General features: G+C 42.4%; 3 protein-coding genes across 9 annotated transcripts in view; 1 reads left to right on the forward strand and 2 right to left on the reverse strand.

Annotated features, from left to right (window-relative positions):
* The window catches only part of BBOF1 (basal body orientation factor 1), an 11,019-nt gene extending 4,702 nt beyond the window's left edge, over positions 1-6,317 (reverse strand). For 3 of the 4 annotated variants that reach the window (XM_027459607.3, XM_013101329.5, XM_027459604.3), the window contains exons 1-7: positions 4,988-5,278; positions 4,213-4,278; positions 3,316-3,459; positions 2,305-2,385; positions 1,850-1,920; positions 1,306-1,450; positions 383-882 (exon numbers count right to left, since the gene is read on the reverse strand). In XM_027459607.3, the coding sequence (XP_027315408.1) occupies positions 383-882; positions 1,306-1,450; positions 1,850-1,920; positions 2,305-2,385; positions 3,316-3,459; positions 4,213-4,278; positions 4,988-5,278 (1,298 nt within the window). Of the gene's footprint in view, positions 1-382; positions 883-1,305; positions 1,451-1,849; positions 1,921-2,304; positions 2,386-3,315; positions 3,460-4,212; positions 4,279-4,987; positions 5,279-6,200 lie in introns of those variants that run through there. The other variant, XM_038180792.2, reaches the window with a different exon arrangement.
* Positions 5,268-19,399, forward strand: part of ENTPD5 (ectonucleoside triphosphate diphosphohydrolase 5 (inactive)) — a 21,418-nt gene continuing 7,286 nt past the window's right edge. Inside the window, exons 1-9 of one of the 4 annotated variants that reach the window (XM_038180796.2) lie at positions 5,268-5,401; positions 5,870-6,074; positions 8,932-9,209; positions 10,276-10,355; positions 12,336-12,479; positions 12,856-12,931; positions 14,569-14,604; positions 15,497-15,585; positions 18,210-18,289. In XM_038180796.2, the coding sequence (XP_038036724.1) occupies positions 8,948-9,209; positions 10,276-10,355; positions 12,336-12,479; positions 12,856-12,931; positions 14,569-14,604; positions 15,497-15,585; positions 18,210-18,289 (767 nt within the window). In that variant the 5' untranslated portion in view covers positions 5,268-5,401; positions 5,870-6,074; positions 8,932-8,947. Of the gene's footprint in view, positions 5,402-5,869; positions 6,153-8,931; positions 9,210-10,275; positions 10,356-12,335; positions 12,480-12,855; positions 12,932-14,568; positions 14,605-15,496; positions 15,586-18,209; positions 18,290-19,399 lie in introns of all 4 variants that reach the window. The other 3 variants (XM_038180799.2, XM_038180798.2, XM_027459618.3) reach the window with 3 other exon arrangements.
* The window catches only part of COQ6 (coenzyme Q6, monooxygenase), a 20,114-nt gene continuing 15,348 nt past the window's right edge, over positions 14,634-19,399 (reverse strand). Inside the window, exon 13 of the mRNA XM_072038463.1 lies at positions 14,634-15,013. The gene's annotated coding sequence lies outside the window, so the exon portion shown is untranslated. The remainder of the gene's footprint in view (positions 15,014-19,399) is intronic.

Raw genomic sequence — 19,399 nt, forward strand, 5'->3', positions numbered from 1 at the left:
TAGACTCCAATGTTTTCAGGTCATGGAAGTGAATGAAAAGCAAAAGAGCAATGCCAGAAGAACAATGCCTACACAACCTCCAAAAAACAGAGATGCTACAATAATTATTAAAAAAAGAAACTGCAGAAATGCATCTATACTGGAAATTCTGCAAGTAATTCCATAGCACATGGCAGAATATGAGAAGTACTCATATAAATAATGATCAAAAAGTGAGATTAGGTGCCCACAGAGTCCTTACTAATTGACCTCATACAGTTATTCTCACTACAGCAGTCTCCACAAACACTCCAAATCTAGACCATATCATCACACAGGTCTCTCTTTTTTTAAGGTGTGCTAGGAAGATAGAGATGGTTGGTTTTTTTGTGTGTTAAAATACCCGTAGCATTTCTCTGCTTCCTCTAGGTCTCTATACACACTGTTTGTGCTGTTTATGTTGCCTTTGAATGTCTTGATTTGGGGAAATTCTTCAGTCCCTGCACATGCCTCCATCATTTTCCTGTAATAGGCAGCCCGTGCCTTTTCATAATATTGCTTTCTACTCGCTCTGATCTCCTGCTTCACGTGTTCCAGAACATCTAGGAAGAACCTTTCCACCTCAGTCCTCTCATTTAAAATATTCCGGGCTAGTTTCTTCACTCGATTCATCTCCTGGTCCTTCATTTCTAGTAATTGCTGCAGTTTCTTGATCTCCACCATGCTTGCCTGGTTTTCTATCAGTGCTTGATGCTGTGTTTTTTGAGTCTTTGTCTCAAATTCTCTGGTCATGTGAGATACGGCCATCTCCAGTTTTTCCACTTTACACTGCAGATCTCTAATCTGTGCTTTCTGATGGTTGATCTGTAGGATCTTTTTTCGAATCAAACCCTCGCTGGTTTCCTAAAAGGGTAAGATGAAATTTTTTGGGCTTTTGTTTCACTCACACCAAATCTGGAGGTTTCCTTTTTCCCTAGCACTGACGATGTAGTAAAACATGCTGGCACCATCACACCAAAGAGAGAATACTTCTCTGGGGTCAGTTTGTTTTTTTTTTTATAGGAGAAGCCAGATAAAGAAGGCTTGGCATGTAGTGTATACTACATAGAGACCTATTCTCAGTGGGCTATCGTAGGAAATCCTTCCTTATTTCTCCTCCATAATTAAGAGAGAATAAGAGCTTTCTTCAGACAACTCTGAAACTCAATAGCTGCAGAGAGATCTGACTAGGGAAAAATTAGTCTCACTACACTTACATCAATTCCCAGAACTTCAGGGACCCCTTCCTGGGGGGAAATGAAACAGAATTAAAACCAGAGCAGAAACCTTCTCCAGTAACAGAAGAGTTTTGTCCTCCTCTAACTTCAGTTTTGTTTTCTGCAATTCCATCTTCTCTTTCAGATTATCTGAGAAAGCACCTTGAAGACGAATATTCTCCTTAAACACCTCTCTCCCCATGCTGTTCAGCTGCCTGGACAAAGGGAAATAAAATCCAAGAGCTTTAATCACAACCTTTAGTGTTTTTTACATGAAAATCAATATTTCAGTGCCCTAATTTCAGAGTTAAGCTGTAAAATTCTCATGGGTCTGTACAAAGTTTTCTTAGCTTTTAGTCCTACATTTGGACTGTGAGAATGAGAAAAAAACATTGTGATTGTGATTATTACCTCCAGATCTCCCCTATAACCAGCAAGAGTTCTACAGTTTAAGTGCTGCCATCATCTTGACATTTAAAATAGGGCAAACAGTTTAGATTGTAACTGATTTTGCCTTTCAAAGGTCACAGAGTAAGATGGGCAACTTGTTCTTCAAAACACACCACTAAAATGGATTAGTAAAATAGAAAACATGAAAAGCAAGTGTTTCTTACAAAACAGCCTCACGCTGGGCAGTCTCTGTCATCATCACTAGCTTCTTCTCAGTATCTTCTTCCAGTCTTTTCTGAAAGGGAGAAAAGCCTGTTTAAATTTTGTACCAGAACTGTGGTACTGAAGTTAAAACCCGATACAGTGTAAATTCTAAAATCATCTCCAGTTTCCAGCTCATGCAACTTCTTGCTAAGAAAAGAATAAATTGAATGAACTCCCAAGGGTACTGATGTTCCTGACAGAAGTGGAGAATAAGGCCTGTCTGGGATCCTGACATCCCATGTCCTTCCTTAAAAAGCTTCACCTATCCTCCAACCACTCATCATACTTTTGTTGATGTAGGAATCTGTAAAATGCTGAGTAAAGAACTGTTAGAACTATAGAAGACAGAGTAGTCAGTGGGAGAAATCTTTTTTTTTTTCTAATAAAAGTTTAATTGCCTGTTGTCAGCCTTTACCTTCTCTTCAAGGAACCTCTTCTCCAGTCTCACAATTGCTTCCTGATGTCTCCTGTCTGAGATCTTCATACTCTTTTTTAACTGTGATAAAAAATTAAATCTCTGTAATAATGGAAATTAATTTAAGCCTTACAACTTGGTGTGGATGCAATTCTTCAAGAAGGTACTTGGTAGTTTTTCCTGGCACTACTCAATCTTCATCAAATCTTCACACAATCTCTAAAATTCACTTAATCTAACTTTTATTGCTGTTTTGCTTCCTCTTCAAAGCTCACCTTTGCCTGTATTTTCACATCACTGACAGTCATTCACACACGCTCCATCATTCTGTTTAATGCTCGGTTTTAGAAATCTACTTTACTTTGTCTATTCATTCAGTCATCAAGCTCATTCAAAATCCAGCACCTCAAGCATTCTTTGAAAAATGCATGACTAAGTGTAGTTAGTGTCTTAGCTTAAAAGCAGATATATATTAATAATCTAAATGCTGTTGAGCAAGCATTTGTTTTATTTTCAAGACACTTATTGTAGTTGAAAAAAAAATAAGTCAGGCAAGCTGAATCACTGAGACACTTAAGTTGCTTGAGGCACCTTTTTCATGCCATCAGCCAGCTCAGATGCTTGTTATCACAGCTGAAACATTTTACAGTTAATACCACTACTTAAAAAGCATATTATAGATCCAAAGTGCATACTAAATCCTCTAGTCCATCCATGTTGGTATGTTTCTATGTAAATTTTGTTTAAAATAAATAAAAATGTAAAAACAAACCTATAGCATTCACCCATTATAGAAGCGAGTTCTGGCTGTGGAAATTGCATTTTATAAACCTTGTGCTGTTGCTCAGTCTATGTAAACTGTGCTTAAAGGAAAAACAAACAAAACAAAAACAAAAAAACAATAGGTCAACCATGTCTTTTCTCATCCACTCCCAAACTCTGTGTTGCCATGCAGACAGAAAGGTTGCTTTTTTATTAAGTATTGCAAACCTGCATTTACGACAAACTTACATCTTCCAGTTCTTTCTCCATAGCCGCTTTCTCCTTGCGAAATTCCTTTATTAATTTCAGTTCTGATTGAATTTGGCCAATTTCTCCAACTTTTTCATGAAATTTCTCTTCCAGTTCTTTTATTTGTTGGGCATAATAGTCTGTCTGCAAATCAGAAATAATCAATAAGAAGTAAGCAAAATGAGGGAAGTCAATCACTAAATATTATCACACAAAACACAGCACACAGGACTGAATGTCTGAAATTACACTGAGCTGCAGTGTTTTAAAAACCACAAGGAATTCAGCATTAGAAGAAATACTGCTAACTCAACAAAAGCTACCCTCCAGTGAAATAAAAAGCCTAGAGATCCATGGTTACTTTAAAGCAACATCAATAACATTGTTTATATCCTTTTTTGCTCTTTATGGATGGGAAGCAGTTCCTTGTGGAGCCTTCTTCATGGGTCATACTGGCTTAAAGTGGATATGAGCACAGTTCTGTTACTTATTTAAACCAGATTAACAAATAATAATTTTCTTTGTTCTTTTTAAGAGTTGTTTTGGTTCAATAGCAATGAATGAAGGATAACTATAAAAGAATTCAAATTAGTTATTGGTTAGCTGAGTAAAAATTAAGCATTTTTGCTGTGTCTCTGGCCTCACCATTACCCAGCTGGTTCCTATTACTATTTCAGATGCTATAAAATATTCCTCCTATTATCCGAAATAATACTAGAGAGTCATGGGATAACTGCCACGTCAGCACTGTTTTTTCAAGTTCTTTTTTCATGCAAGATTCTTGTACCAAAACCTGTAACAGTTTGTTGCCCTAGCTTGTTCCTCACACTAAAATAAAAACTACCATTCAGCCTGCCCAGAGGATCCCACTGTTCTGAGGACAAAAAGCTCATTCACCAGTTTCTTGTTCTCTTCTTGTGCTTGTTGTTTCAAATGAACCAGCTCCTTCTTCAGTTTCTCGATCTGCGAAAACAGAAATTAAGAAACAATAACTGGGGGAATGGCAGGGGAGTGAAACAACCACATCATGATTCATGATGCCTGAACTGTAAAAACACCTGTAGTAGATATGAAGTGATCTGCAAGTCTAACAAAGGATTAAAACTATCCAGGCAGAGGGTTTTCTTCCTTATCATTTTGGATGGTGGTGCAGTATTAAGAGAAGCTGTTCAGAAAAGGGGAAAAAAGATAGACAAGAGAATGTCAGGCAACTGGAAAAGGGGTTGAATAAGGGCTTACATGATGGATGCTAGGAGAAAGAAAACCACGGGCTGTGAGCAAGAATATTGTCTCCTGTCATTGAATCTCACAAATGTCCTGGGGATCAGAGATTTGTGTCTTCTTATTCAATGAACAGGGCATTTATTTCAGTTTGTTATTTTAACTGAAGGTTTGTTTGTTTTTGCTTGGTACTTGGCTTTATCAGACACAGGATTCAAGTGCAACAGCCTGCAATAGAGACCACCGGTGCAGGGCTTATTTTTTCACTGCATTCCAAGCAGATTTGGGGTTTATTTCCTCTAAGCCCTTTCACTTTATTAAACCCTTTTGGGGCTTATTTCCTCTGAGCCCTCCTCCAGGAGGCTGAGGACGGCAGCAGCCCGATCCCCCCAAGCCGCAGGAGGGCTGCAGCCTCTCCTCCCGGCCCGCCGAGGGGCTCGCCCTCCCGCACCTCCTGCGCCTTCTCCTGGCCCTGCTTGGCCAGGCCGCCCTGCACGGCCATCGCCTCCTTCTCCAGGCGCCGCTGCCGCCACAGCAGCTCCGCGTTGCTCCTGGCCAGCGTGCGGGACGCCGCGCGGTACTCAGCCCGCGACGCCTCAGCCGCCGCCAGCCGAACCTCCCACGGCAACGCCTCAGCGGCCGCCACCACCTTCTCCTCCCGCCCCCCGGCCGCCACAGCAGCAGCAGCCGGGGAGCAGGAGGAGCCACCGGGGCTGTGAGGCGCCGGCCGCCCGGCCGCCATCTTAGCTCCTGCCCCGCGGGCTCGTTGCCGCGGCAACCGCCCCGTGACGCCATATTCTCGTGACGCCGTGACGCGCCCGCCGCCGCCGGCGGGATGTGGCGCCGCCGGCGCCCCGAGCGAGCGGTGAGCCCCGAGCGGGGCGGGCGGGCAGGCTGAGGGGAGGGGGGGGCAGAGCCGCGTTGCCACGGCAACCGCGCCCGCTCCTAACGGGCAGGTAACGGCGGGAGGCTGCTGACGGGGGTCGGGGGGAGCCCCCGGTGCTGCCCTGCCCTGAGGGGGCTCGTCCCCCGTCTCGTTACCGGGCTGCGGTGCGGTGCTGCGGTGTTTTGTTGCTGTTTGTGACCGTGACGGCGCCGGTTTCGCTTCTCCTGTGTAAGGAGCGTGGGTTTAGGCGCCCTGCCTCCTGTCGGTGCTGTCGCCGTGTAGCGTGTGAGCACCTGGGGGGTGTACGCTCCGGCTCTGGAGCCGCTGCCGACGGGCGTTATCGCCCCATATAACCCGTAGCGCGTTCACCTTTCCCCCCGCGGGCCGTGTGGCCGTGTTACCGCCCCGCCGTTAACTCCCAGCTTGGCGCTGCCCCGTGCCCCGCAGGCTGGGGCTGGTGCACGGCGCCTTTCCCTCAGCCCCGCGCGTCCCCGCGCCTCCCCAGCGGCCCGGTAACGCCGCCCGCTCCTCCCAGCCGGCAGCCGGGGCGAAGAGGAGAGGACAGGGACGGGCGCGGAGCCCGCAGCCCCGGAGCGCTCCCCGTGGGGATCTCTGCACCGCAGGAGCCGCTGCCGCCTTCGCCCAGCTGCAGGTGCGTGCCTCAGGTGTTTGCTGCTGGCAGGGCCCGGCGCTGCGCCTCGGGGTGGGCAGCAGTCACAGCCTGCCGGGGGTAAGCCGTGTGTTACACCTGCGGAGCTGCTTGCTGGTGTTCACGAACCTGTGCTTGTATCGCTGTTAGCCGGGTTCCTCCTCTCCGTGCGTTCCTCGTTTCATCCTTCCTGTTAGATTCTGATAGCAGCGAGGATTTCATGTTTTTTGAGAGCAACTTTCTTGGAAATAGTATTCCTCTTTCTCGTTAACTAAGCTTTACCTCTTGTCTACCTCCACCCTACAATTTGCCCTCTGTTCTTTCTTCTGACCTTCTCTTCTCGCATTTTCCATTGCTGTTTCTTGTTATGCTCTGCCCTCTGACTTCTTACTCCCCTTTCCTACACCTACACTTCTCATGGACACCAGTTTGCTAATGCTCTTTTAGTAAACGGCCTGAACCACTCATCCAAGAGGCTCAGCATACTTTTTTCATTCTTAATGAGAGAGGTGATCCTGAGGTTTGTTGGTTTTGTTGTTGTTGTTTGGGTGGATAAAGGTGGAAAGAAAGACAAGAGTTCAGGGGAGAAGTAGAGAATGGGAAGTGTGAAATGGTGTTGGATGGCTGAGAAGGGATACAGAAGATAATTGTAGTGAATTTAGAGTTTAGGGAGACCAAGGCTCATCTATTAGGATATCTGGCAAGAAAAGCTGGTATTAATGATGGCAGTTGGTTGGATATTTTCGGATCAACCGAGATTGTGAGGCTTATGTAAGTGTCACATGCACTGTCTGTAACAAGACTCTGGAGTTTGTTCTTAAGGCAGGTGCTCAGGTTTTATTTGTGATTGTTCAGTAAACAAAATACTTACATTGTGTAACAACACCTCTCCTGACCACCTAAGGTAGTACTCATTTGTGTGGCTTCATATTTGGTTAAATGATGCAGCTTGGATTTTCAGCAGACCTCCTTACTGTGATGAAGCAAATGTGGGTAATTCCAGCTGCGTGGTACTCAAATCCCTAGCTATGAAGCTGCCAAACAGCTCAGCACTTTCCATGAACTCTGTTCAGGACAGCGGTTCAAGTTTTTACAGGTTGGAACTAACTTCTCAGTTACTACTGCATAAAATGCAAATGCTTTAGAAACCATGACCGATTGCAGTTGATGGCCAGGGCTGCTGCATGTTTGGGGAACAATAAAATCGCTTCTCACAATGTGTTTGTAAGGCAGAGTGGATCGAGAGTCAGCGCTCCTGCACATGCCTCTGTGCCTCTCCTAGGAAAGGGAGGACTCAACTAAAGGTCGCAGAAGATAAGCAAGGTTACCCTTCTGCAACGGGCTGGGCGTTTTCTTTGCTCCGGAGATAGCTGAACACTTGACTGAGTTAGAAAGGCACTCACAGAATGACCTAGTGTGACGTGTTTAGTGAGAATGGGTAAAAGTTAATCTCATTTTGCTGTAGTTAGGGACAAAGGTGAAGGGCTGAAATAATGGAAGTTGTATAAGGGTTGCCTCTGGGAGGGAAGGGTGAGTTCTCTGGGCATGGGTGAAAGGTATGTGGAAACAGAGGTTACATAAAATTCACATAGAAGGGAAAGGAGAGAGGTTAGGATTAGGAATGGATAATTATAGGATAGAGGTTGGAAATAAAGATGTTGAGAGAATGAACATAGTGGGGCCGAACAGATCACTAAAAGATAACTGACTGTTAGGAATAGAAGCAGGTGAGGGGCTGGGGCAGAGCAGAGGAATAGGTGTATGAGGTAAAACATTCAGCACCGTGGGCACATGGAGGGGTAAACCCATGTCTGATGGGCCGATGAACCCTCTGTGTCGAGTGCTCCAGGTGGATGTCAGTGCAGGTGATACGGCACAAGGTGGGGCATCTGACCACACGCTCATTTCTGCTGCTAATATGCAAACAACCTTCCTGTTTAACTGAGTGAATGATGAGCCCTATCGTTTTTGTGCCCACGTCTTTCCTTTGTTAGCATTTCTTAGTAAAAATATATGCAAAGAGTTGCATGTTAACAGAGAGGAGGAATAGTTGTTGTGTCTGGATATCCAGTACTGTGTCACGCACCTTGCTAGAAGCTGATGTTAGAAGCTCTAAGCAACCTGAGTGTTCAGGGTGACTGGTCCAGGCATCAGTGTGTGTCAGGTTGTTGTTTCCTAATTCTGAGAATGAAAACTGTGCCAGAAGAAAACAGTGAATAAATAAAATGAAGGCAGAAATGAGAAGTGTGAGAAATACCGAGATGTAGAGCCCCAGGTGCACATCACAGATCAGTCCCTCTTGTGCAGCACGGGCTTTTCCCAGGGACCGGGATGCTGCTGGAAGCCTCGCTCCATGCGCTGACCTCTCCCAGCAGCTGTTCATAGCCTGAGATGAAATTCTCTTTGTTTGTCTGAATAACACTTGTGTTCTGCCACAGCATCTCACGCGTGTAAATATTAGGGCAAAGGGGTTCTGCCCTGAGCTCTTCTTTGATGATACTTCTGTTCGGATAACATTTGGGCTTTTTGGAGTTTCTGGGGGCTGTAAATCTTGAGAACCTTTAAGCCAAGTTAAAAAATTCACTAAGTAAAGTGAGAACTAGAAATATGAGATGAGAGGATTACTTTGACTCTTCTGCATTTGGGAAGCGGAGAAACCTTTACTCTGAAAGAACAAATCACTTACATGCAGCTGTAGCACCAAAATACAGTAAATAACATCTTTTGGATGAGGTGCTGAAAAGCATTTTTCTTTCCAAAGGACAAAATATATGTGTACAGACAGAACTTTTTCTATAGACTTTGTTAGGAGAGGGCTCTTGGTAATTTTTGTTCTTTTTTTTTTTTTTTTTCTTTACAGGAACTACTCCAGCTCTATGACTGCTCATCCATGCTTGACTTGCTCAAGTGGATCTGGCAGGATGGCATCTTCCAGACTCCCCGTCCTTCTAGCACTGGTGTTTTCTTCTTTTTCCTTTGTTCATTCCCATTCAAACAGAGTCATGTGGTTCCAGGATCTCTTTCCACCTAATGTGTGCCCTATAAATGCAAAGGCCAACACTTTTTATGGCATAATGTTCGATGCAGGAAGCACTGGAACACGGATTCATATTTACACCTTTGTGCAGAAGAGCCCAGGTAAGACCCTGTGTCAGTTTGCACCTTGAATTATATCAAGGAATACTTAAATTTTACATATCTGTATATGTCATATTTTATAACAAATCAAAATCATTAAATTAAAGAGCTGTAACCACCAAGGAAGGTACTCGAGCTGGCTGCCCATGTAGCAGCCCTCAGGAGGGTGAATCAGCTTGGGGACAGTGACTCAGCGAATATTGCACTGGTTAAAGGCTGGTGGTGAGACTGTCAACGAGCTCTTCAGGGCCACACGTAGTTCCTGTGTGGCTTCACATGAGTTCAGTGTTAGTTGGGAAGGGCCGGTACAATGTCCAGCTCTCAGGAACTCACCCTGACTTCTCATACACAATACTCAGGGACAGCTTTTAGACCCAAGCCACTCTGGGAGCAACGGTCACGTTTGTTTGGCTTTGCAGCCAGATGCCTGAGGCCAGCCAGCTCTGTTCAGCCATCCCTGTGTTTGTGAGCTGCATGAATCACTTAAGGATACTCAGGAGCTGACTGTATGTGTCTTAATAAGAATTAAAATTTCACAATTAGCTTGGAGACAGAAAGAAATTTCATTAGGATTAGGCAATGATCGTATTACATTGCTATAATTTGTGGTTCACAAATGCAAAATGAACGTACTTAGAGAATTATAGAATGGTTTAGAAGGGACCTTAGAAGATCATCTAGTCCCAACGCCCCTGCCATGGGCAGGACACCTTCCACTAGACCAGGTTACTCAAAGCCCCATCCAGCCTGGCCTTGAACACTTCCAGGGATGGGGCATTCACAATTTCTCTGGGCAACATTCTAATTAGAACAATGTGTTAACTTAGAATTATAACCTCTAATTATAACAATGTGTTCATAATAAATTGTTCATGAATATGGAAGATATAAGGGTAGTGTTCTGTTGAATATGTTTGTGAAATGAAGGAGCAGTGTTTGTTTTGGGAAGGAAATAGCATTTGCAAAGGGAAATCAAGGATAGTCACTTTACCAGTGTTGAAGACAACCAAGCTAACGAAAAAGATTTGAGTTGTTGACTGCTTTGTGTAATGTTTCATTTGTGCAGAAAGCCTGCCAGAGCTGGAAGGAGAAATCTTTGAGTCTGTGAAGCCAGGCCTTTCTGCCTATGCTGATCAGCCTGAAAAGGTAAGGCTCTCCCTCCTTCCCTCTGAGCTGATCTTACTTCTACTAACATCAGCTGGACTCTATCAAGCAGTTCAAATATTGCTAAGTGTAATTGCTGGGAGTCATGAAAAAGGGTAAAGGTTCTGCTACTGTCTCTCTAAATCTATTGCTCTACTTTTGTGAATTAATTCTTACATGGTGAAATGGGAGCTGTTGCTTTACATATTTCGTCAGTGGAATGATGGCTTGCTTAATTGCTTCAATGCTAGATCTAACTAGGCTGTATGCCTTTGAGAATTCCAAAGACAAAGTGATTTTGGGTTCTAGCAGCATCCGTATTCAATATTTATTTCCCCTATAGCTTCCCCAAATGTACGTAAGCATATATTCCTGGCTCATATACTAATAATTTTCTCAGTTTTTACTTTTGGTTGAAATTTTCAGTGCTGGTCACTTTTCAGAATGTGCATATTTTCTTTTGATTTCTATGAGAGGTTAGGACTGTTGGGTTTTTCATTTTTAGTCATGCTACACTGACTAGCAAATAGGATTTTCTCTGACTGATGAAAATGTTTAACTTTTTGTGTATATAGTCCTATTTACAGAAGTTGTTTTTTGTTAATCAGTTAGGGAGAAGGGGAAGAGTCAGAATGCAATTAGCTGGTTAAGTCAGGCCTTAATATTTTTCAAGGTGTATTCTCTGTCCCTGTCACCAGACTTTCAGTAATTTGTTTGCTTTGATTCTTAGCTGTTATCTTGGAAGCCATTGCGCAGTGATAGATGTAGGACACAATTCATTCGTGAGCAGTTCAGGTATTTGATCACCATGTTAGCTGAATTCTGCTATGGGCAGTTACTGTTCTACTGCCTCAGGACTTTGATTTTCTTGTTTCAAAACACAGCTGGACAGTTCCACCTTCCACAATCAGATGTATTAATTGATATATTAATTTAAAATTGTAATAAGAAATTTAAGTTAAGTGCAGCCCTCTTTATTTTCAAATGTGAATGGTTGTGAATGCAACACACTTGTTCCAGGCCACTCCATTGAATCAGGAGTTAGAAATGACCAGCAAGGCAAAAAGAGCTAAAAGAATCCTGTTGTGATACACAGGGCCAGTCCTGAACTAAGTTGCCATTTCCCAGATCCCCTGTGCTGACAGCAAGCTCTTTCACAAGCTAAAGGAGGTGTCAGGGAAGTGATAGATTAGATCCTGTCCCTTGTGTGCTGTAGCAATCTCAGTGCTTAGGGAGAGCAGCAGGTTTCTCAGTTCTCTTAGCTACGTTCAGTGCTGCAGGAATTTGAGTGCAAAATGTTAGAAAAGAGTGAATGGCTTTAATGGCTTTGAGATTCTTCTTTTTTTTTTTAATTTTGATGAGATCTCCCATGATTTCACTAAATTGTCTTGTTTATTGGGTAGGAGAGGAGAAATGTCTTCCCCAAAAGACATTTCTAGAAATTTCATAGGACAATGTTTATTGCTAATGCCAAACTTTAATTATTAGAGCAGTGTAACTAATTAGGTGCCCAGCAGTGATGCCTGTGCCTCATGTGTTAACCTCTCTACGGCTGTCATTATAATTAAACTACTTTCTGTGGGCTCACTTGGAATTCTTATATTACACTTAGTGAAATCTGCAGACATTCCCCCGACTTTTGCGTCTTCAGTCAGTAATTGCACCATTTAGTTTCATCATACTGCAAGGTGTCTAGGTTTGTCGGATACTCAGTTCCCTTGCCTCCCTTCATCCTCTCAATAAATACTTTCCACAAACAATGAAATTCAATTCCATTTCTTAATATATATGACCTTGAAATGCAGATATTCTTCTCCTCATATGAGACGCCTAGCACAGTTTTCATGCTTCTTTTGGTTGTGGGTGAGATATTTTCTGCTATTGAATACTGGTTTTAGTGGTTTTGAGGAGGAATTGGGAAGGTCATTTTCTGATGGCCTGTAGGAGGAAACTGTAAGTAAAACAACTTCTTTTTCCTTCTAGGGTGCTGAAACTGTCAAAAGATTGCTGGACATGGCCATAGATGCTGTGCCTCCTCATCTCTGGAAGAAGACCCCGGTAGTGCTAAAAGCCACAGCTGGACTGCGTTTACTGTCAGAGGAGAAGGCTCAGGCTCTACTTTTAGAGGTAATACTAAGGTCTCTTGGTGCAATAGTATTGCTCTCCCTATTTCATTTTTCATGCCTCAGTCCTCCAGTCTGCTTACCTTCAGCAAATTTCAGCTATGAGAAGTGACTGTAATCCTGCGACAGTCTGTGAAGTCTGAGTTTCATGCTTTTTCATATAGTCCTGAAATCCTCTTGCTTTGCTGTGGATAGGAGACATGGGGAGACAGACCTAGGATTCTTTTTTCTTTCTTTACTGGCCCTTGGAAGAGGAAGCATTTTGTCTACCACACACTCTTGTTATTTTCTACTGCTGCAAAAAAGAAAACTTTCTGTCACTGTCAGAGCAGAGCAAGACTCTTTGGACCAAGGCACTGAATCATTATTTCTTTCTTCAGGTGAAAGAAGTCTTTGAGGAATCACCATTTCTTGTTCCAGAAGACAGTGTTAGCATCATGGATGGGTCTTATGAAGGTATGTTTTAGGAGGAGGAAAAAGCAAAAGCAAAGAGGGGGAGAGAGTAAGCAAGAGAAAGATCTTATGAATGTGAGAGGGAGAGATAAATGGTCACCTAAATTGGAGGAAAGAAGAAAAGGTTTCTAGCCCCACACAGAGAGGTTTATGAGTTAGCCAAGCGAAGGTTCCTCCAAAACCTTCTGAGGTTCCCAATCAGAACCTCATCTCCAAGTATGCAGGCTAACCAGTGGAAGCCTGTTTGTGGTCACTAGAGGAAATAAATAAATACGGTGTCCACTTCTGAAAGGTTCCATGATGGGTATCAGCAAGCTAGGAAGCTTACCAAAAGCGCCTAGTCAATTTGGGTAGACCTGTGCGGTGTCAAGAGTTGGACTTGATGATCCTTAAGGGTCCCTTCCAACTCAGGATATTCTATGATTCTATGATTTTGCAATGTCAGCATTAAAAAAAATCCATTACAATTATCTCATCAATTTTGAGGTAAGGTTGGAAGCATTGTGACTATTAGAGAAGAATGAAGGACAATTGCCAAGCATTAAAATAATAGAAATCTAAATAGGTGATAGAATAATAATAATAAAAATAAATCAGATTGTAAAAATGCAACTAATAAAGTAACAGGAAATAATCTAAAATACAAAAAACGTTTTAGGCTTGGAGTGAGTGATAATTAGTAAATGAATTTGCAGTGCAGAACAGACCAGTGTTGCATTTTGGCTTCATATCCAGTTTTATTACGTTGGAGAACAGTCAGGTAATAATTCTGTATGGATGTCTGATAAGAGCCATCTGTGATGTTACATTCAGTTCTGAACACTTCGTTATGGCAGGTATATTGCCAGTTGGAGGGTGTTCAGGGAAAGCAGAATTACCATGAAGCTTAAACAACCAATACACGGAGACAGATTAAAGAGCAAAATCTGTCCATATGGGCCAAGAGAAAAAGAGAAGGAACATAAAAGTCTGCAAGTATTGGATGAAGCATGGTGTAATGCACAATATGCCACTAGGATTAACAGACGAAGTGCGTGTCAGGGAGAAGTGGGGCATTAACGGGGAGCAGGACCAAGGAGGCATAATAGCGCACAGTGTAGCTTGCCAAGGTTTATTTAAAATTCCCACCTCTTGTGCTGTCACACGTTTGCCAGTGTTTGGGTGATAATCACCCCAACATTAAGAAAGCTGCTGGAGTCCAAGAGGAGTTGTTTGTGTTCTACTGGCTGCTACTGTTTTTAGTGTAATCACACAAACCACAACATATAAACACAGAGCAGTGTCCATGCAACTTTCAGATTAGAAATTGAAATGCTGACAAAAAAGTGCCCAAGGAAACTTGTACATTGTGTCTGCTCATTGCTTCTTTGTGTACTGTTTGGATATTAGAAGTGATTCTTGTGCATGCTGCATAGATACTAGGAATGTTCTACCTATCCCACCTTATGAGCTTTTAATACATCAGTAATGCATCATATCATTTATTTGTAAGTTTGAATTAATGTCTGAAGTCTTGGGGTGCTTATATTACATTACCTGGAAATTATTACTAAATAAATAACATGGAGTGGTGATAAGAGTGAGCAGGAGGTCATGAGAGTATTCAGTAGTGACTTTTTTTTCCTTTTCGCTCTTTGCAGGAATTTTAGCCTGGATTACTGTGAACTTTTTGACAGGTAGCTAATTCTGTATAACTTCACTTTAAACATGAACTTGAGTCTTTTCTGCAATGGCGATCACCCTAAGTTCCTCTGCCTTGGCTGCTATACTTTCCTTTTCCTTCACGCTGTGGCACAATGCAAAAGCAGTGGATTGTCTTGGGCAAACTGTGTTTTGGAGGCTGAGCCACAACTGTGGCAAGATGAAGGCATCTTGATCCAGAAGGCGCCAGGAATTACTCAGGACTGGGAGGCACTGGCAAGCTGTAATGTATGTAGGGGGTTGGTACTGCAATCTGCCAGGAGGTAGGAAACAGGGTTTTACGGTGTTCTTCATTCCAGCATGAATTATGCAACAAACATGGCCTAACAGGGAACACCATGGTGCTTTAACCCTGTTGGCTCTAGGAAGGTCTGAGAGTGCAATCTAGTGAAGAGAAAAAAAAAATCAGTACTGCAGTATCCACATGAGCAAGCAAAAAAAAAAAAAAAAAGCTGTTTTGGATGAAGACAAATGATAACTGGTCTGCTCTTACTGTACCCTTATTATCCTACTGCTCTTCACCAGCTGCATGGTAGTTACAGAATGTATGTACTCTCCAGCAGTCTTTTACAGGAGATGTTTTCTCTTGCTTTTCAGCCTTTGCTGCATACCAAAAGATCTATCTGCTTTTGTCTCTTCGGAGGTGAAATGGGAATCAAGGGAAAAAAAAATCCTATGAATCTTTTCTTAATATCGTCTTTTTTGCCAACCTTTTCTCTGTGATGGCTTTTGTCTTTGAAGGCCAGCTCAGCCTTCCTGTATTGCTGTGCTAACGTGATAACATTTCGGTTGCCTGAACGTACGCGCAGTATCCATGTTTTAGCATTTTACCACTTTGGGGTGTTCTGAGCATGTTGTTGTTTGCAGGGCAGCTGTCTGGCCAGAACCAGCACACTGTTGGGACCCTGGACTTGGGAGGAGCCTCAACACAAATCACATTTCTGCCACGATTCGAGGTGAGGAGTGGGTACAAGCGAGTGGGTTGGGACCTCAAGGCCAGTGGGGAGATGTGGGCAGTGCTGTGCTCCGTGCTTTCATTTTGTCAGCGCTGACACAAGCAGAGCATCTGTAATGTACTGAACATCTGTATGCTTTGACATCAGCAGTTGGCTGATAGGCTTTCGCAGACAGAGGGTAAGGAGGAAGGAAAAAGAAAGCAAGCAAATAGATAAAGCCAAAGAGAAACAGTTTTTATTTTCTAGACCCAGGCTGGGAAAGCCCGTTGAATGCAGACAATTTTCATTCGATAAATGTAGCATGTTTCCAGGGAGTATTCTTGCATTTTACAAGAAATTTAGGTTCTCTTCTGAATTTTTTTCTTTTTTTTTTTTTTTCTCCCAGTCTGGTAGCAGATCCTCCCTAAATAGTGTTATGGGGAGGTTGCAATCTCATGGAGTGAATGTTCGTATTTATTATAGCACAGCCAACCCCTCTTTTTCTTATTTATTCTAATTTCCTGTGAGAATTCCCATCTTGGTCCCAAGTGCATCTCTGCTGGATTTGTCAGAAATTCTGTAACTCTTTAGAAACAGTTTGAACTGGGATCCAAGTCCAACGTTTGCTTGAAAAGATAACATGGATGTTAAGCAGTGGAAGGGCAATATAGCAGTTCTGTACCTCAGTGTTGTCAAGTTGTCTTTGTTACTCTTGGTATTTCTGAAGTAGTTTAACATATTTTGTTTACATGAATCAAAATTCTCAAACAGGTGTTTGGGGACCACAAAACACATGGTTTTCATATCAGGATATTTTAGTTCTGCCGTGGTGGGTCATGTTGAAACCTGATGTGCAACCTTATCGTGTTCAGCAGAGCCTCTAGGACGCTGGGCTTGTCCTCTGTTTTGTGTCGATAACACCTGCTGAAGTGGGCACTAGACCAACAGGAAAGAGTGTTGCTTATCAGGGGTTCAGAGACTAAATGGAGCTGTGAAGTATGCTGGGTTGCAGCTCAGGATTCAAACTTATTGCAGCCTTGCAGGAAAAGGCCTTAAGGGTTTGCTACTGCAGGACCAATGGTGTGAATGAGTAGAGCACATGTCTGATTCTAGCCTCTATTGTCAAGTTCATACCAAAAAGCACAAACAAAGCTCAGGATGTCTCTGAAGAGCTTTGCCCATCTGACAGAATTTAGATTTGCAGAGGCTTTTTTCCCTTCTATAATCTGAGGCATTTGCATGTTTGCTCTTGTATTATTTTAGACAAAACACTGTAATACCAGGAGAATCATTAATGCAATACAGGTTTACAGGTAAGCAGAGGACATATAATGGTAACTGTAAGGACCTGGTTTTAAAATCATGTTACGCTTTTTATGGTTTGGCTATTGCCAAAGTTAGAAACATTTAAAAAACCTCCATAATCATCTGTCTGGTTGCCTGCCTCATTTGGGGAGCGTGTGAAGATTTTTACATTTTCTTGAAAGCAAGGGTTGGAAGACAGTTGTTTATCCAAACGATTTTTTTTCACCACTCTCCTTTTTTAAAAAGTTTTTGTGATGTAAGGTTTAGGAACAGAACTCAAAATTTGGCAACATCTAGATGTGTTGGGTCCAGGATGTCACTGATGCTCCTATGCACCCTATCTACCCAAAGACCAAAATAAGCCTCAGTTCGTATTTGTACAGGAGAGATTTAAGCTAAATACTGCCAAATCTCTTTCAGGTTTGGGCAGGCTTCTGTCTAGGACTCTATGATTGCAGACAGGCTTTTGCTGTATCTGCTTCCTTGAATGGCAGCAGCAGGAACTCTGAAGGTTCAGTCCTCTCAGGTTCTGCTGCTTGGCCCAGAATAGCAGAGTGACTGATAGGAATGCACAGTGCCAAGAAGGGATGGGAAGATGAGGGCCCCAGCAAAGAAAAGACACAAACTGGGACAGAGGCCTCAGGAACTGGAAAGAGAAAGGAACAGTAAAAGAGTCTGAAACTGGTTCAGATTTACCAAATATGAGAGTCAGTCTGGCAAGGAAATAGGGACCAGTGGGGCAGAGGTGCACACAGAGGGAACACTGAAAGGAAGGCTGGAGGTGGTGAAATAAGAGCTTAGTTTAGAGGGAAGTACTTAAACCAAGAGGTAAGGCAGCACTAAGACTGGGAGGGAGTAGGCACAGTGTTTCTTTAAGTATCAGCAAGTTGTTTAACTTGGGGAAAATCTGGCATATACTTATTTAATTTTTTTTTTTATTATTCCTAGTTCCTGAATTGAGATCGCTAGTCTGACTTGCAAAAGTTCACAGTGCTAGTGCAGCTGATTTCAGTGGGGTGTGTGTGTGTGTGTGTATATATATAGACAAGCACAGAAGTACTCTGAAAAAATCAGGTATCCTGAATTAGAAAATATTTTCATCCTGATCTGTTTCACTTCCCTATTATACGTTGCAGTATGCATCTTCGTGTTACAAATAAACTCAGTGTTAAATATTGCAAATATTACAGCAGTGGGCACCATTGGAAAACTGTTTTTTGTTTTCAAAGCAGATCAGCTGAGCATGCAGTAAACCCTATGGGTATATCTGTGATATTTCATCATTTATCTTTTGTTGCCTAATTAAAACTAAAAGATTTCTTCTTCTACTTAATTTTTAGGAAACTTTGAAGGAAAGCCCTGGGGATTTTCTTACCTCATTTGAAATGTTTAATAGCACCTACAAGCTCTATACCCACAGGTGAGGAGCAAAAAGGCTGCTGTCTCCAGTGGGAGAATCAATCTCTCTACAGCCCCTGAGCGAACCAGAAATGTCTGTGTTATTCTATGACCAGCTGCTGGGACCATGAATTTTTTTTTTTTAACTAGATTTCTTATCTGCTTGATATTTTAGTTGAACTGGAACAAGATATTAGTAGATTGGAAATGTTCCAGGATTATGGTTAATATCACCGTAAGGGAGTATTAGTCCATCAGATCAAGAGGACGCATTATGAGTCACTATATTTAAGGAGAAGAATTCTTATTACTGGATTCAAACCAAATATTTCGGACCAAGCAGAAAGGCAGATACCATGCCAGCAGTGAGAATTAAACCTGGTTATATTTGGAAAGAGAACCCACCTGAGGCTTTCTTATGTTTAGTTCTTAGTTCTAAATAGCCTATCTCATCAGTAACTGGACAAAAAATTAAAACCTAGACTGATAGAAACCAACAAGACAACCACAGGCAGCTAATACACACCATGGAGCACAACAGATTCTTGAACCATCTGAGGGGAGTCTTGGCCTGAAAGAATTTACTTGCGCTTACTGAGTTAAGCTAACAAGTTTCTGAGATGTCTGCAGTGATATCCAGAGTTTACCTGCATGACTTATAGTCCAGTGAGAACTCAACTATGTATAGTAGAGATTTGGTCTCAGCCCATGACTAGTGGGGTGCAGAATGTCAACTCAGTTAATTGCAGAATATGTTTACTTGACAACAAAGCTGTTTTAATAGTCCTCCTCTCCTACTGCTTGTATTTACCAAGGTAACTGATTGCTGTATTTGCCAATACAATAAATTATATCACTTGAAATAATTTACATTAAAAATTATCTCCTTAAAATGAGGGAGATAAAGGTTAATTTAACCTTGATTATTCTGTAAATGCTTGTATTGATGTGACTAAAGGGATTGACAGCCAAACACAGAGGAGGAAATGAAAGGCCAACAGGTTTTTAATCTAACTGCGTTGTTAAAGCCAGCAACATGTAATGACTTTCTCATAAAAGTTGTTCTCAGTCCTAGCTTGCAGTGAGTACAGTGGTATTCTGTGGAGTCAGAGATAAAGGCGCATCTTCCTCT

The sequence above is a fragment of the Anas platyrhynchos genome, chromosome 5, assembly GCF_047663525.1.
Source record: "Anas platyrhynchos isolate ZD024472 breed Pekin duck chromosome 5, IASCAAS_PekinDuck_T2T, whole genome shotgun sequence".
In the NCBI taxonomy this organism is placed as follows: Eukaryota; Metazoa; Chordata; class Aves; order Anseriformes; family Anatidae; genus Anas; species Anas platyrhynchos.